The following is an 18,416-nucleotide window of genomic DNA, read 5'->3' as shown; positions in this document are numbered from 1 at the left end:
CCGACTGTCTATCAACAAACTGTAGAACATTCTGCTCTCCTAACCCACCACACGGCAACTCCTCAGACGCCGGAGAAGTGTCCTGGTCCCCAGTCGACGAAGAAACCACCACCTTTTCCTTGATCTGACTCGTTCCAGCATCCAGTTTAGATTGCCCCGACTTGATTTTCCAAACCGCCGAAGAAAGTTGGCTCCGAAACTTCCGACGTTGATAGACCCGGCCAGGCAAACCTGGTTTACCCGATGACCTCAGAACGGCCAGACCCTTACCCAACGACTCCGACTGCCCAGCAGAAGTAGAAGCACCAGCGTCCACGGAGAACTGACAAGACGGAATAGATCGCAGAACCGACCCAGCCTTGGACTTAAACAAAAACTTGGGCCTCTTGATAGGGAACTGCAAAAGTGCTTTACCTTTAGAAGGTTGGGCCGTCTTTGATGGACCTTGGGACGAAGAGGTTCTTTCGGGCAACAGGGAATTGGGCCTAGAGATACTGGAGCCCAAGGAATTGGACCGACCCATCACCTCGTCTTCCAACACACGCAACCCATTCAGACAATGCCTTATTTCCTCATGCAACGACTCCAACGTCTTCCTGATATTGCTCAGCTCGAGGCAAACACCAACGTGTGACTTGCGTGGTGCAGAGGGCAACACAGAGGGGCTAGAGCCCGCCCCCCTACCTCTTAGGTCTGACGCAGACTCACACTCAGACGACCTAGCATAGCCTGAATTTTGAATCTTCAGCCCTACCGGTTTCGCCGGAAAAGGCTTCTTCATCTTCTCTACCTTCAGCCCCGCCGGATTCGCCGGGTAATCCTTCACCAACTTTTCCTTCTTCAACCCAGCATGGTTCGACATAGCCAGTTTTGCCGATAAAACCGCCTGATCACAAGAACCCTTCAACAGAGAGGACGTCCTGGTCCGGGAATCCCCTTTCGGCAAAGAAGTTCTCAAAACTTCAGCGTAACTCCTCCTCCTCTCAACGTGAGACTTAATCTGTGTCACATCCTTGCCTTGAAAAAGCTCCGAGGAACTGCCGGCAAGACAATTGAAAGCTAAACGGAGCTCCTCCCCGAAGCGCTTCCACCCCTCGCCAAATATTCCTTTAGGCACCAAAACAGAACCTCTCCTTCTTTTCCCTTCAAATTCTTCTATGGTCAGAAAGAAACCATGCCTATTAGCACGTTGCTGCGCAAGAATCCGCGGAAAACCCGAAACGGATTGATTCCAGAACACCCTACTATCACGAGCCGTAACCAGGTCCTAAAAAGACTTAATCAACCAGGCAGCCTCATCTTTATCTATAAGAATGGACCTAGTCACTCTTTTCCTACGTTCATGAATCCTAATGCCTGTGAAACCCCCCACTACCGACAAGACAAACTCCTTAGACTCGACAGACCACCAACGGGACGAATGCATCATATCACCTTTTATTCCACTACCGCCACAACTACTTTCCCAAAAGGGCTCGATTAAATTGAATCAAATTTCTAACTCTCAACCCACCTGATTTTATCCGAGGAAAACAAAGACTACAAACCATACAGAGCTATCTGCAGGGTTCCAATCTTTAAGCTATCACTGAAATGTACATTTGGTATGCAACTCCCAATTAACATGATCATAAGCCTTTTTAAGATCCAATTGGATTCTACTATGAAGGCATTTGTTGGCAATAAGAATTGAGACTAAGGTATGTCTCCCCCTAATGAAGGCATTCCAAGTCTTAGAAATAACCTTCCCCAACACTGTTTTCAGCTTGTTAGCTAGGACTTTGTGGGGATAATCTTGTAGACACCACCCACTAAGCTAATAGGAAAATCATTAATGTCCACCACCCCCATTTTCATGATTTTATAGCCCAACTATGTGGTGTACCTACATCATTGCCATCTTAGAACCTAGCATAGGAGTACATCTCAAAAACAACCTAAGCCTGCACTGTTAAAGTGTCCCACATCGCTAAGATTTCCTTCATCTTGGCACTTTATAAGCCATGGTGTCCCCTCTCTCATGTGTCTTTTGAGGGGGAGTAAGGCCCATGGACTTTTACATGGTATCAGATAGGAGTGTAAACGAGCTGAGCTACTCGTGAGCTTACTCGAGATCGGCTCGAATAAACTCGACTCGTGCTCGAATCGATTATTAAATGAGCTACTCGTGAACACGAAAATCAAACTCGATTATTAAACGATGCAAACTCGTATAAACTCGACTCGACTCGACTCGACTCGACTAAAGCTCGTGAACCCGCTCGTATAAGGATCGACTCGTTTATTAAGGCTCAACTCGTATATATATATATATTGTAAAAATGTTATATATTAATTTGTTAATATATAACTTATTTTTATAATATAGTATATTAATAAATAATATATTATATGTAAGCATAAATTAAGTAACAAATAAAAATGGTCAATAAATATTAATTGATTATAATTGTTTGGTTATATTAATATGTATATATAATAGTAAAAGTGAATAATATCAATACTTAATTGTTAATCGCTTAATTAGATGATATAATGACAATTCAGATACTTAATCATATGATTTATATTATATTATTCATGTAATATAATAGTACTATATGAACATATAATAATATAATATTGTGGCATATGACATGTAATTAATCAATGATTCACTATATCCAATGTTATAACTCATAAGTATTATTATTAAATATTTATGAATCATTACATCACTGTCATCACGTTATCTAATATCTAAGATCATATGAATTATTAAATAACTTAAATCGTATGAATCATATGATCATACAATAATGCTTAGGTCATATGATCATATGATTCATATGATATTAGTATTATTATAAGATAGTTAGAAATTATGATAATTATGACTTATAATGATTATACTTATCAATGTTATCATAGATAAATTATAATCTCGTAAGTCAAGTTATATGATATGATTCATAATTCAAAATTATATATATATATATATATATATATATATATATTAATCAAGCTATAAATATAAATTATAACACATAATGTCATATAAGTATACAAATACAATGATTAAGTATGTAGGTACTTAGATACATTGATTAAGTATGATGTAAGATTTTAAGTATCTAATAATTATTAATAATATTTAGAGTCTTAGATACAATTATTAAGTATATAGATTACATACATTAATTATATGATATAACATTGTGCATTTGTGCTTAATCATATTATTCATATATAATGACAATGTAATTCATATAATCCCAAATTAAATTATTAGGATCGGTTGGTTGGTCCAATTAGAATTACCAATGTGTTAATTATAATCACAATTTAGGTGTTATTATTCAAATTTAGATCATATGATCTAACATTGTGCATTTGTACTACATAACCACTAGATATGAATTATATCATCTAAGAATTATCATTAGACTTAACAAAGAAGCATTATTACCATTAGATATATAGGACTATATGAAAATATAATAATTATCATTATTAATGTTTTAACTTAATATTTATATTGATTATTGTTACATTTTATTTTTTTTATAATCAAATACTTATGAATTGACAGAACCGCTATATATAATATACTTATAAGTTATATCACATAATCAAGATCAAAGATCAAATGATAAAATTTTTTGTTAGAGATCATATGATAATAATTAGATTATATGATACTATCATTATATTTATATCTATATTAATTTATTAAATATGCAATTATTAAGATTATGAATTGTAGTATCATAATTCAAGAAGAGTTATTCATATATAATTAACATACTATATATACAATTAGACATTTAGACATATTTATTAAATTACTATATATATATATATATGCTATTCATTATACTTATACATATAAGTACATATAATGATACATGTTAAAATGTTGTATTTAGTATATTTACAACTGTTATACTTAATTTCAAAACATAACGTGTGAAACTATAATTTTGATTATTTATAATACTAAATTATATCATTAATGCATTGTAGGTTTAATTTTTATTTTTTGAAAAAAAAAAAGAAGTATAAATGGTTATAATGAGTGTAAATTCAATATTACAAGTTTTTGCTAGTGGTATAGAAAAAAAAAAATGAAATAGTGAAATGTGTCAGATGATATAGACACTGCTATCCCACTCAACCGATGTCCCAATGCTAATTAGTCTTCAATTTTTTTTTTCTTAAAAAAATTAATTTAAAGATTAATTGACACTACCATATAAATAAAATATAAAACTATAATTTCTCACATTACTCATCACATAATTAAACAAAAAAGAAGTGCAAATCAATTAGGGTAACACTTGGGTGTTATGAGGCCATATGGCTTGCCGTGCATCTAGTTAAGGGTAGAACATGGTTTGTTTAGGCTTGACTGGTCAAATCCAAAATAACTCCTCACGTATGTAGCAACTTGACTGTTTGGATATAAAAAATGCTATAGCTTATTCTAGTATCTTTTTGGTATTCTTTTAAATGACGTGAATTTAATTTTTTTACTTAAAAAATTGCATTTCGTAGGTCACAATTTGAGATAATTCTTTTTTTTTTATTAAATCTATATCATCCAGAAGGACGTTAGAAGGAGCTTTAGCATTTTTTTTTTTTTTTATACAATGAAATAGTAAACTACACAATTTTATTCTATTTTTTTTCCACCATTTGATCTCGCCCATTATCTACCATTTTTCATTTGATATGAGCAGTGGCGGAGCTAGAATCTTGATTCAGGAGGGGCAAAAAAAAAAAAACAAATTAATTAAAAAAATTAAAAAAAAATGTAAATGACAAAAGAAATAAACAATTAAGCAAATTTTAATTATTATTTGACTCATATAAATGTAACTTGTAATTTATTTTTTTACTCTTAGCGTTAATTTACTTATTAAAATTAATGAATCATTGTTGTTGTTTATAATCTTTACTATAATAATATATTTTCATACAATTAAAATATGTAACAAAAAATATATATTCATCAACAATTAATTTTGAAAAGTGGTCTATATATAAAAATCAACATAGATGGTTTTATTATTAAATAGTAAAGTTATAAATAAATCAGTGTAAAATTTTAATTATATACCTTAAAATTTTAAAGAACCAAAAGGCTGTCATTTTATTAGAGATAATTAAGGCTAAAAATTGCATCGAATTTGTCACTAGTTTCAAAAGTTCAGTTTAATATATTCTAAAATAACTAGTGTTGGGCCCTATTTTCATATAATTATGACTTTTATATACGCAAATGTGGATTTGAGAGTCCAAGACTTCAAGTGCTTTGATAATTTCTTCTTGACACTAGCACTTTTTTTTTTTAGACCTTCTTGACACTAATCAAGCTAAGAATCTGACTAGAGTACTTTCAATTGCAGACGTGAGCTATAAAACTTGAACACCTAGCTAGTTTTTTTTTTTTTTTTTTTTTGTTCTTTTCAAGTTTTTATGGCTTCAAGCCATCAACTCTCACGGTACGAAATGCTTTTCATTAAAAATAATTAATAAAAAGATGCACCTCATGTTCAAATCAGCAGCCCAAGCTCAAGTTTCAATGTGAGCGTGCCACCATTTTTTTTTTCCACTTTTTGCTCCCGCCCATTATCCACTTTATTCGATGCACAATATTGAGTCACGCGTTGCAGTATGAGTATCAAGTCAAGCACTAGCCGTATCACTGAGGACAGTGTACGTAATTTCTTCAAGAAACTTCTTTGCCTCAAATACCCTTGAACAATCAAAATCGCCAAACCAGTATGAACTGCTCGTTAAGGCTTAGGACAAAATGGGTATAAACTGCTTGTGAAGGGCAATATTTGACGCAAAGAAATTTTTTGATGAAATTCCATTGCCCTCGGACTTCAATGATACGACTGGCGCGTGGCTCAATACTGCAAGCATTGCTCTTTCTTTTTTCTACGCAGCGAGCCATGCGCACACAGTGAGTGCAATTAAAGCCTTTAGACATTGAGTCGCGTGCACTCTTCTCAATCTTCTTGATTCTTCCATCTGTCAAATTGCATTTCTCCTTTTACTCTTTCCTTTTTCTTTCGCCTATTTTTTTCTACCTAATGAAACTTATCTGCAAAACCCAATGTCCCTGGTTCACTGGAAACGGCGTTATTGCTTAACAAAACTGCAATCGTTTCTCATTTCCAATCTCATATTTTCCAGGTACGCACACTACGTTTGTTCTCTATGCAATTCTCTTGGCTTCGAAGTCCTTTTCTTTCGATGTCTTATGTGTTTCTCTCTTCCAATTTACGCTCTGCTCTGCTCCGGTAAAGCAGAAGACAGAGGACGCGCTCCCTCTCACGCTCTGCTCGTACCACATTGAACCTGGGCCTTGCAAGAAAGTCGTGAGTCTCTCTCTCTACTACCTTAGCTCAAAATTGGTTCATTTTTTTATTGTTTTATTTTTATCTTTCCTCTAAAATAAAGAAAATAATAATTTAAATTATTTCATTCGAGCCGAGCTCGAGTCGAGTACTCGAGCTCGGGATCGACCAAAATGATCGAGCTCGAGCTCGATCAGCAAATCTTCCATAGCGAGCCGAGCTCGCACACAGAATATAGGCTCTTGTCGAGCTCGAGCTCGAGCTTCACATCAACATAAACGAGCCGATCTCGAACAAGCAATACCCGCTCAAGATCGGCTCGTTTACACCCCTAGTATCAGAGCTTCAGGTTTCTTACAATGATGGGCATTTTCCTCCTGTTGTTGTCCATGTGTTTGGCCATTAGTTGCTACACGTGAGGGGGCGTGTTAAAGTGTCCCATATCGTTAAGATTTTATTCACCTGGGCACTTTATAAGTCATGATGTCCCTTACTCTCTCAAGGCGTCTTTTGAGAGTGAGTAAGGCCCATGGACTTTTACATGGTATCAGAGCCACAGGTTTCTTGCGATGATGAGTTTTTCCCTCCCGTTGTTGTCCACGTGTTTGGCCATTAGTTGCCATACGTGAGGGGGCATGTTAAAGTGTCCTACATCGCTAAGATTTCCTTCATCTGGGCACTTTATAAGCCATCGTGTCCCCTCCTCTCTCATGCGTCTTTTGAGGGTGAGTAAGGCCCATGGACTTTTACATGCACATGATTATGATTGCTTAGTCGTTTTCTTGCAAACATGTTCGAAGGATTATTTTTTTGATAAGTAAGCAAAAGTCTTATTAAAGAAAAAGGCGAAAGGTACCCCTAAGTACACATAAAGTATACATAGGAGCAAACACAGCTAACCCACAAGGGCCACAATAACCCAACAAAACCCACAAAACCTAAACCCTAGAATCCAAAAGACACACCCAAAAACAACCCGTAAAGGAACCCAAACAAAAACCCAAGGAAAAAAAACCAAGGGCCCGCAAAACAACCGACAAAACCCACCAAAGCTCACAACTCTACGTCATGTGAGCCTCGCCTTTCCTACGCCTAGAAGAAGCTTCAACGTAGCCATAATTGATGAAGCTTTGCAAATTCAAGAGCTCCCTCTTGCCTTCAGACTTTTGGCGTGCTATCATCTTGTCTCGCAGAAAATCTTCTTCCATGGCATCCCTAATAGAAGGCCTCCTCCCCAAAATCATCATCCACCGCCCAATTCAAAGGCAATCCATCCCAAAAATCAACGTCCTCCTCCCAGACCACAATCTCCCCATTGTGATCAAAACCGATAGGCCAAGCACGAGATTGAGAAAAACCATTTACCTCAACGGATGAGGGAATGATACAATCTCTCGGAGGGGAGGAAGAGCCTACCACCCCGACATCGATGACCTCTCGAGGCGAAACTAGAGTGACTGATGCAGTCGGGCGGGGGTTGAGAAAACCCTTCTTAAATAGACCCTGCTTCACTGGAGGTTGAGGCTTCGCTGCTTTCTTCTCTAGAGGCTTAGCACCTGAATTTTTTTTATCAAAGCCGACAGACATGTTCGAGGCTACCAAAGAGTCTTCTAGTAACACATCATTCCACTTCACCGAATGCCCTTCCTTGAGTTCTTTAGCCCTCCTATAGTAACTCTGAAAAGGCTTAGAAACCTGCAACACGGGGAGAGAAGAACACAGCTTCACTCCCAACTCAGCTGCCCGAGAGGGAGGAGGAGGAGCAAAACAGGGCTGAGAAAACCCCACAGGAGAGGACTGAGGGACCACCGGAGCTGCCAAAACAGCACCAGAACTGCTCGGCATAGGGAGATGATTCAGTGGAATAGCCAGAGACACCGGAACCAGCAACTCCGGAGCCGGCGAGGGGGGGTAAGCCGAACGGCTTGGAGATTGGAACCTCGCTTGACCCATCTCCGGAAGAAGATAGAACCTGAACCGCCTCAGGAACTGCCAGCAACGTAGAATCCGACCGAGAAGAATACCCAGGAGAAGTCGACGGCGCCGGACCCGCAATCTCTGTAAAATCCGGCTAGAGAGAAGCTAAAGGTTTGGGTTTCGGCAAGAACCGTCCCAACCTAACCCTTCTGCGCTTAGGGCCCGAACCGGGTCCAGCAACACGACCCAAAATCTTCCCAATAGTCCAGCCCATAGCTAAGTTAAAACCGAGAAACATCTGGAACCACGTATGCAAATTTGAATTCAAATAACCTGGAACTGCGCCTCAGATAGAGTGAGAAGCATGGGACTTCTTCCTCTTACCCAGCAGATAAAGCAACGAACCCAAATCCATCGGATTAGACGGAGAGCAGCGAACAGGATTATATAGACTCTATAAGTCCTTTTCATACAATGTGTTTTTGCAACAATTTAAGAGATTATGGACAATTTCACATTCTATTCCAAGGATTTCACCTTGATCACAGGACACAACTGAGTACCTAATCTCCAATCTCCAACATGTGAGCTCATTTTCTTGGTTATGTTCCAGCTCAACACCTTCAATCTTTATGATGTTGCTACCAACTAGTGCACTTCTAGAGTTTGAAAAGATATTGATATGGCTAAAAGATACACTGGAGGATAGATAGACTCTCTCTCTCTCTCTCTTCCATAGTGGAAGCGCGTGAGAGCGCGTTTCGTACGTGGTTGCCTTGATTCACCTACCAGGCGCCCGGTTGTTGTACGGTGATAGTGTTGAGCATCAAGTGTTTGTGGGTCGCGCTAGTAGCTCGCGTGGGGGCGTCAGCCGGTGGGTCTCATTACTGTGTAGCTCATTTCCGTCGAAAATGTGATCATTCTCTGGGTCGGCCGCTTGGGTGCTGGGTGTTTTTTGAGATGGAGTCAAGTTTTATCGTGGAGTCGAAGACTTTTGTCTTCTCGGTTCTGGAAGGGGCGTCGACGCTGAGGGTGGGGGAGAAGAGAAAAAGCTTCTCCGGCGAAATCTTCTTTAGTTCTTCTTGCTCTGAGCGGTTGGCTTCGACTGGAGCTTCTTGTGGATTATCCGGAAGATCAAGACTTCATCAAATCATTCAGGGAAGGATCGAGAGTCTTGATTGCTCGAAGAGGGTGTAACCAAGCCGGCCGTTTCCTAGAGGCAGCTTCATTCGGGATGGGTGGCCGGGAAGGGTTTATTCTGATCCCTGAGGGACGTGGAGGGTGGGGTTGGATCAAATTCTCCAACGAGCTGAGAAAGACCGTTGTTTCCTTCTCTGCTTCAATGGACGGGGGGGCTGGTTTCTTGCATGAGTCGGTGGAGTTTAAGGGGAAGGAAGTAGAGCCTTGGCCGGGTTTGGTCCCTTTCTCGAAGGGACCCTCTTTTGTGGAGGTGTTGAAGGCAGGTTCGGCCACTGGTGTGAAGAAGACGCCTCTCGTGGGGGTCGTTTGTCCGAGAGAGTGGTTACGCCAGTGTGTGAGCTTAACTTTCTTCCGGCGATGAGGGTGATAGATGCAGATCTGAGGTCGGCGTTGGACTGTTCTACCTTGGAGTTTTCTCCGTCTGATCTGTTGGGTAAGGACCAGCCTCACCGTTCGATGGGTAAGACCTTGTTTCCACTTGCGAGTTTGAAATTTGAAATTTCAAAGTTGCGCACGTGGAGTAAGCGGGTCATAGGTTTCAATTTGGCTTTGGGACGGGTTGCTAAGAAGCTTCTGGGCAGGCTTGCAAGAATCGGACGGAGTCAAAAGGGAGTGCGTTTGGGTCACTTCTTGCAAAAACCTAATTCCTTACGGTCGTCAAGTTTCTCGCCAGAGACGACGTTGGTGGCTTCTTCTGGGCCGTGCGATCTCAATCCATCGGAGTTTCCTGTTGGGGATCCTTTGTCCGAAGACCGATATGGGGGTGGGCCGTCTCTGGTGAAGTCAGTTCCTTTGTTCGTTTTCCCTCCTCTGCCGACTGCGAAGACGCCGTCGCCGGCGACTTTGGGAGCTCCTCCGGTGTCGTCTGGGTTTCTGTGTGGTGTAGAACTCTCCGTCTATTCTGTTCCTTCACTTTCAGGGGCCTCTGAGTTGGGGAAGAAGATTCGTTCTTCCCCTTCCCCCTTGTTGCTTAGGCGACCATTTCAACAATATTTCAGGAGGGCTAGGGAGCTCAGAGCGGGGCATTCGATGGTATGGAATGATGGGTTTCTTTCTGACTCTTTGGAAGCCTCAAAGCTGTCCGCAAAACCTGTTTTTCTTAAGGATACAGGTGGAGAGTCTGGTGCGAAAAAGAAGACAAAAAATCCAGCGATAATGGGTCTATTTAGGAAGGGCTTTCTTAATCTTCCCCCGATTGGTTCAGTCCCTCCCTTCTTGCCGCGGGAGGTTAAGGACGTCGGGATGGTTCGACCTTCCTCTCCTCCGCGTGGCTGCATCTCTCCTTGTTCCGTTGAGGGAAATGGATTCTCCCAATATCGAAATTGGCCTGTCGGTTTTGATCACAACGGGGAGATTGTAGTTTGGGAGGAGGAAGATGATTATTGGGAAGGATTGCCCTTGGATTGGGCATTGGAAGGGGCTTTTGGAGAGGCGGCTTTGGCAATTAGGTATGCATAGAAGAAGATTTTCAGCGGGAGAAGATGATTGCGCGTCAAAAGTCTAAAGGAAAAAGGGAGCTGCTAAATCTGCATAGTTCCATCAATTATGGTGATTCTAAAGTTCCCTCTAGGAGTAGGAAAGGCAAGGCACACATGATGTAGGTTTGTGTGCTTTGGTGGGTGGGTTGTGGGGTGTTTTGTTCGCAGTTAGGTGCTATTGTAGTTTGTTTTGGGGTTTTTCTTAGTTTTTGGGGGTTCGGGTTTTGTTGGTCCTGTTGGGTTTTTGCGGGTTAGCTTTGGCTGTTCCTGTGTATACTGCCTGTATACTTAGGGGCGCCTTACGCTTTCTTTAATAAAGTCTTATTACTTATCAAAAAAAAACTAGTGCACTTCTTAATCTTTGTTGAACATGGTTAAATCATCTCAATTGATCTGTCCTAATTCCCTATAATATGTCTATATTTTAACAGCTACGCATCATTGATATGAGTAACTTGATGACAATATCTTACAATCCATTATACTTAACAATCAACAGTTGTACACCACATACCACACTTGCCATAAATGCATAACTTAAGTGAACAAATAACTGAAAACTTAGGGAGGATCAACATTTTTTTTTATAGGTAATAAATTTTATAGAAAAAACGTAAGGCGCCCCTACGTACACAAAAAGTATACACAAAAACAAACAACCCTAAAAAAAACAGCCCACAAGAAGAAACCCAAAAAGACCCAAATTAACCCTCAACCCTAAGACCCTCAAACACAGAGCTCACAAGAAGCATACACTCTACAGCACGTGAGCCTTGCCTTTCCCTCGTCTAGAAGACATGCTTGCATCGCGATGCACCATCCACCCCATCCCAGACTTCAACGCCCTAATCCCGCACAACAACCTCCCCAGATGGACCAAAGCCTACCTGCCACTTCTGAGACTCGATTAGGCCATTTACCCTTAGGTCCTCACCCTAATCAACTTTTGGAGAAACGCAACGACCCAAAAGAGGGGGAGCCCTTTTCACCTCCTCTTCCTTGGCAACTAGGGTTGTCGGTGACACAATTGACACTTTAAGCAAAACTTGCCTTGCCAAACATGAGTTAAGAAAACCCCTCCGTAAGAAATCCCTCGCCAGAGGAGTTTGCTTAATAGCATTCTTCATAGAAGCTGTCTTCTCAACAAGTGGTAGCACCCGGCATCGACGGTTGTTCTGGGTTGCTCTCTTTGGCCGGAGACGACATTGCTGATAGACTCTGGGGTGATTCTGGGTGTCTTCTTCCGAGGGTGGGCCTAGCTGTGGGCATCTTGATCCAAAAGGAGTTGTGCGCACAGGTTCGACGGAGATTTCTTTGGGGTCACATTTTGGGGTGGCTTCAATGGGTGTGTGGATTCGTTGGTCGCCGATGGGGTCTTTCCTTGACCGGAGTTGACGTTTGCCACTTCAAGCCTTTCTTCGGTTACCTAGTGTGAGGTGTCTACCCCTCCAAGTCTTCCTTTGGTAATCCCTAGGTTTTCGGGTCCTGTAGCCAGTCTTTCTGCGGTTTCTTCTCTTCTTCCGACACCAAAGACGCCTTCCACGATATCTCTGATTACCCATACGAACCCGACGAGTCTCTTAGTTGGGTCTGGTCCCTCCAGCAATTTTGGGGTTGTTGCTCCCCCCTTGCCTAGCAGCCATGGGTCTGATACCTTGCAGATCTCTTCGGCTGAGATGGATGAGAAGTTGACGTCGGAGTGGGAGTTAGATGTTAGGAAGAAGGTTGCTGGATTTTGGGAGAAGTTGTTCGAGGAGTGGACGGTGATTGAGGAGCACAGCGAGAGGTTCAGGGCTATTATGGATGAGATGATTAAGCGTCAGAAGACCAAGGGCAAGAGGGAGCTTCTGAATCTACAAAGCTCCGTTAATTATGGTGCCATTAAAGCTTCTCCTAGGTACGCCAGTTAAGAAGGTTGCAGATTCTCCGGAGCCCCCAGTGAAGCTGGGTCTTAAGAAGGGGTTTCTCAACCATCGTCCGAAGGTGCCAGTTTCTCCCACCTTGCCTCGGAAGGCAAATGTTCTAGGGATGGTTGGCCCTTCCTCCCCTTCGAGAGGCTGCCAATCTCGAAATTGGTAAGTTGGATTTGATCATAACGGGGAGGTTGTGGTTTGGGCGGACGTCAATGATTTTTGGGATGGTTTGCCCTTGGATTGGGATATGGATGGTGATTTTGAGGAGGAGGCTTTGGCTATTCGGGATGCCATGGAAGAGGAATTTCTGCGTGAGAAGATGATAGCGCGCCAAAAATCGAAGGGAAAGAGGGAGTTGCTGAATTTGCAAAGTTCCGTTAACTATGGTGGTGCTTCAGACTCCTCTAGGCGCAGGAAAGGAAAGGGCCTCAAGTTGTAGGGTAGTGTTCTTTAGAGGGCTTTTGGGTTGTCTCTAGGTTTCTTTTGTGGGTTGTTTTGGGTTTTTTTTCTGGTTCTAGGGTTTTCCTTTTGGGGTTTTTGGTGGGTTTCGGGCTTGGTCCTCTTGGGGTTTTTTTTGGGTTTTTTTTCTTTCTTTTGTGCTGGCTTTGGCTACTCGTTTATACCCCCGGTGTACTTAGGGGCGCCTTACGCTTTTTAATAAACTTACTTACTTATCAAAAAAAAATTAAAGCTTCTCCTAGGTGTAGGAAAGGCAAGGCCCACATGATGTAGGGTTATTTGCCTCAGGGGTTTTTGTGGGTTATTTCTCGAGTCCTTAGGTTTACTGCCTTGTGTTATTGTTTGGGTTCTTTTGTGAGTGCTTTTGTTTCGGCTCTTTTGTGGGTTGTTTTTGGGTGTTGCTTTGGTTTTGGTGGGTTTTTCGAGTTAGCTTTTGTTTCTCCTATGAATACCACCTATGTACCTAGGGGAGCCTTACGCTTCTTTTCTCAATAAAATTTTGCTTGCTTATCAAAAAAAAAAAAAAAAAAAAAGGAGCAAAGGAACCCCCAAAACTGGCTCAATAGTGGCACCCAAGAGAGGAGAAGGTATTCCACTAGCAACATCTAACCTCATCGCCTCCATAGAATCGGAAAATAAACCTTCATCCATATGCACAGCTCGTCTCTCTCCCAACTCAGTAGCCCCTGAGGGAGAACCACCGAAGGAGAGTATCGGAGCCGGAGAGGACCCCTCATGCTTTAGAGAGGCTTCCAAAGAAGCGATAGATGATACTTGCGCACACAGAGAAGTCGAAGGGGTAGGACCAAAGCTCACAACCAACTCAGACCCACCCTCTAGCAACCCCAGCACCGAGCTTGCCACCCAGTCAAACCCCAAACCTTCCTCTGTCAAAGTCACCAACGAAGACATCTCCACGGAAGCTCTATGAGGACCTACCAAAGCCCTATGAGGACCTACCAAAGCCGAATGACCACACCCAGATTCTTGGGCCAAAAGAGAAGACATGAACGTGAGCTTACAACTCTGACCCACAGACTTGATAACCAGTTTGAGGAGGATAATGGGCTTCTTGCTGACCTTCTTAGGCCTGAAACCATTGGGATTGAAATCCAACCCAGATAACCTCTGACCAGAACCATCATTGAGTGAGAAAACCCTAGAAGCTTCTTCAACCAAAGAAAAATGCAGCTGCCCTTCGACTCTTTCTTCTTCTTCGCTGCGACGCTGGATGGAACCACCGGCAACCCAGAGACTCTTACGTCACACTCGTAGCAGTTCACTGCCAATAGCACCTCCTCACCACCTTCCGCCAATACCGAAGGAAGCAGATCAAGAGGAATCACGGACAACGGTTTCAATCCCACAGACTTCTCATCATCCCTGTCCACCGAGCGTAGCACTTCCGCATAAGATCGATCTGTTAAAAAACCCCCTTGTTTCCCCTTCGAGATTAGCTCCTCTGATATTGGCAGCCACTCCTTTGCTTCGAGGAAATCCAGCAGCTGCCACAACTCACCCACAACCTGAGACCAACCCCAATCGTCAGGGCCTTCAGGGAGCCATATAACCCCTTTTTGACCACCCTCAGCGTAGGCTACCACCTCTAGGAAACGGCCAGCCTTGTTACCACCCCCTCGAACCATCAATGCTTTCTCATCCTCCCGAAAATACTTGACGAAGTCCTCCTTCACTGGAGCCTTCAAAGCCTCCTCAACAATGGACATCAACCATGCTGAGCATTGGAGACCCAAAGAGATGAGCCCACAAAACCCCTTCCTCCTCTTCTCCAAGCGAAGTTCCAATGCTTCTATCTTCATCGAAAAGAAGAACCCTTTAGCTTCTATAGAGATGCAACAAAGAGCAACAAGAAGAGACACCAAGGAAACAAACCCACGAAACAGCCCCTAGCGCACCCAACCAACACAAACCAAAACCAAGCTCTAGCAAGACGCGCTTACATGCGCCACCGCCAGCGGTAGGAGGAAAAAGAGATCAGGGGAGATGAGGAGAGAGAACGGAGAGAGTTTGTGCAGGTGGGAGTTTTCCCAAGATCAACATTCAATCAACTCAAAATTCAGCATGGAAGTCCACATAAACTGCACAATCCAAGGCGGGTTGGAGCAAACTCGCGTAAGCCCATAGCTGAGGGGGCTGTTGTGAAGTCGAGGCCCGTGTGGTCGCTGGTTCCTTGTGAGGCTTTGAGGCGGGTTTCGAATTTGGGCTCGAGCATGAGGTTGGGTAATGTTCAGAACCCTCTCTTTCTTCTGGAGTCGTCATTTTCAGCGGCCTCGGCAGCGTCTGCTCTTGCATGGTCTCGACAGAATGGGAGTCGGCCGAAGCTTACCTTGCTTACTTCTCAGGCAATGGCGATGGGTTCTCTCTCTCTGTCGCTTGAGCTTTTGCTCTCCTATCAACGCAAGGTTAAGTTCCTTCCTTTCGCTGGGAACTGTTCTGCTCCTTCGCCAGAGGCTTCTCCTCTGATGGCTCCGGTCACTAAGGAAAAGGTGGTTCTGTGCGGTGGGCTTGCTCCGGAGTTGGCGGTGGGCACTGCCCAAGATTCGGGTCCGGGTCCGAGTCCGGGTTCGTGTTTTAGCATGGGTCGTGGTCAGGGCCCTCTCTTCCCGAATTCGTCGCAGAAGGACTTTTTTGGTGGGTATAATTGGGATGTGTCTCCTCCAAGACCGTTCTCCTCGGTGGTTGAGTGTTCTCCCCAGTTTCTACCTGGGATGTCTTGGAGGGATCAGCAGTGCAAGTTGGGTGAGAATTTGTCAGGGGATGGCTTGGAGGGTGGGGTTGTTCACACCAAGGCCGTGAAAGATGCTAAGTTGTGTTTTAGCACGATGGGGATTTCTTATATGGGGTCTGAGGAGGGTTTTCTAGATTTCTTGACATTGGTGGATGAGGGGCAAAACTCGGTATCTACTCCTAAGAAAAAAATGAATAGAGAGGTCAAGAATTTAGAATGCTCGATCAATTTCGATGCTAGGGGTGTGGGATCTAGCAGGTTTAGAGGCAAGAGATTGGGGATTTAGTGTAATTTTTCTTGGGTTTTTTCGGGTTTCTTTCTTTGCTCTCTTTTTTCTTTTGTTTTGGTGTCCTTTTTGTATACTCTGTGTATACTTTGGGGCGCCTTTACGCTTTTAATGCTATCTCTTTATTTACCTATCAAAAAAAAACTAAGTCTAAGATCATATGATGAAGTAAAATAGTAGGTAGCCTGCATCATATGAAAGAAACAAAGATACTGTCAAGCAAATTTTCTATTTAGATAAGAATGGGCATCCTCGAAAGAGATGAGGACAAGCTTAAACCCTCCTAAAAATGGATGGAAAGCAGGGGCCAAGGCATAAATTGGAGACGAATTGAAGATGGCCTTTTTGTTTTGGGTGGGGGGAACCATTCTGTAGGTTTAAAAATCAGACAACAGAAAAACACAAAACAAAATCCTTCTATGTTTAAATAAAATTTATCATTTGGGCAGAGGCACAGAAACATAAATGATCCTATTGCATCTTGCAACAATCCATGACAAGGAACCTTACCCTGGTTATATCCATCTCTTCCCTCATTAAACACTCAACTCCCAACAGTCAAGACCATTCTCTTTCTTATTTCTTTTCTATTTTGCTTGCTTCTTTCAAGGCCTATGGTACCAGTGATTGGTCTCAATAGTAGCAGACTTGAAAATGGCTTCAGAAGTTCACTATTGGCGATTCTCTTATGCTTTGTATTTGTAAGACTACTCCCACCATATGATTGCCAGCTACCCAATCCAGAGGCCTCCATTGGATTCCCAATGAAAGCAGCAACGGTTGATGGGAACAAATTCGAAGCCTAAAATTTAGATAGTTTTCCAAATGGGACAAACGAAAGCACAAGTATTCACCGACGAAATACTCCTAAATTTTCATAATTAAACTCTGCTCATGCTTAGCTATCACAAACAAAGCCTAGACCAAACATAAACTCATCATTAAAAACTCATCAATATAACCCTCAAAATCTTCAAAAATCAAAACCTCCCCCAATCATTATCCCAAAAAAAAAAAATCAAAACAACATAATCCAACAATAAATCACCAACACAACCTCTACAGATCAACCAAAAACCCATAAATGAATAGGCTCCACAAACAAAGACCCCTGATTTCCACAAGCAAACCATAGATCATGCAAAACCCGCTAAATAAAACAAAAACAAAAACAAACCCACCAATCAAACCCATAAAATAAAAAGGAAAGAAGGCGTAGGATTCAGACTGACTAACCCATTTGGGATTTGTACGTCTAAGAAGCAGTGGCAGTGTTGGGAATGATAGGAAGAGGCTGCTTCTTCTGCTGCTGCTTCAACTTGGTCTCTTCTTCACGGATCTTCTGCATCTGGAGCATCCGCTCCATGACGAGCTCGTACTCGCACTTCTCGTAGGAGTGGCGCTCGTTCTCGCACTTCCAGGGGAGGTACAACTCAGCCTGCCTGCACTTGTTGAGAGGGATCAGCAGGTGGGCGCACTGGTCTCTGTAAGGAAGCGGGACCCTGGCCTCCACCATCTCAGCCTGCGTTGCTATCATCTTCTTCGACGATCCTTCCACTTCCATGGCTTTGCGAAATGGCTTCGGTTTGCTTTGGGAGCTTTCTCTCAGCGTGTCTGTGTAGGTGACAATGACTGATGGGATTTGTCCAGGGGCTTGGAATGGGATGTACCCTCGCTAGCGGCGTTTTGGGCTTGGCTTGGCTATGGTTGCCTGGCTACCATGGTTGGGCTGTTAAATGAACCGAGCCGGTCTGTTCCATAAAATTTGATTGATCTCATTTCCATGAATAAATGAATTGTTCGTAAATACAAATAAATCACTTAAATATTAAATGATACACACTCATATCAACTTGGTCGGCCCCAATCGTTAACTCACTTTTATATATATAAAACTAATATTACTGGAAATGTTATAGCAAATGAGCATAATCAACCCATAGAACATGTAGTTAATATTTTAATATTTGCAATTACAAAACATTTCGTAGGAGATCCCACAATATATAAAGAAAATATTTATGATAGTTTAGAACATTTAAAATGCCCAACTTTAACAGATTT

The 18,416-nt window shown here is 42.2% G+C and overlaps 1 protein-coding gene across 1 annotated transcript in view; it reads right to left on the bottom strand.

Moving 5' to 3' along the window:
• Positions 1-18,092, bottom strand: part of LOC133878574 (NADH dehydrogenase [ubiquinone] 1 beta subcomplex subunit 7) — a 38,836-nt gene extending 20,744 nt beyond the window's left edge. Inside the window, exon 1 of the mRNA XM_062317141.1 lies at positions 17,589-18,092. Within this exon, the coding sequence (XP_062173125.1) occupies positions 17,608-17,916 (309 nt within the window). The 5' untranslated portion in view covers positions 17,917-18,092 and the 3' untranslated portion in view covers positions 17,589-17,607. The remainder of the gene's footprint in view (positions 1-17,588) is intronic.
• Positions 18,093-18,416: the final 324 nt, after the last annotated feature.

The sequence above is a fragment of the Alnus glutinosa genome, chromosome 1 (genome assembly GCF_958979055.1).
Source record: "Alnus glutinosa chromosome 1, dhAlnGlut1.1, whole genome shotgun sequence".
Lineage (NCBI taxonomy): Eukaryota > Viridiplantae > Streptophyta > Magnoliopsida > Fagales > Betulaceae > Alnus > Alnus glutinosa.
This window is presented reverse-complemented; position numbering and strand designations above follow the sequence as displayed.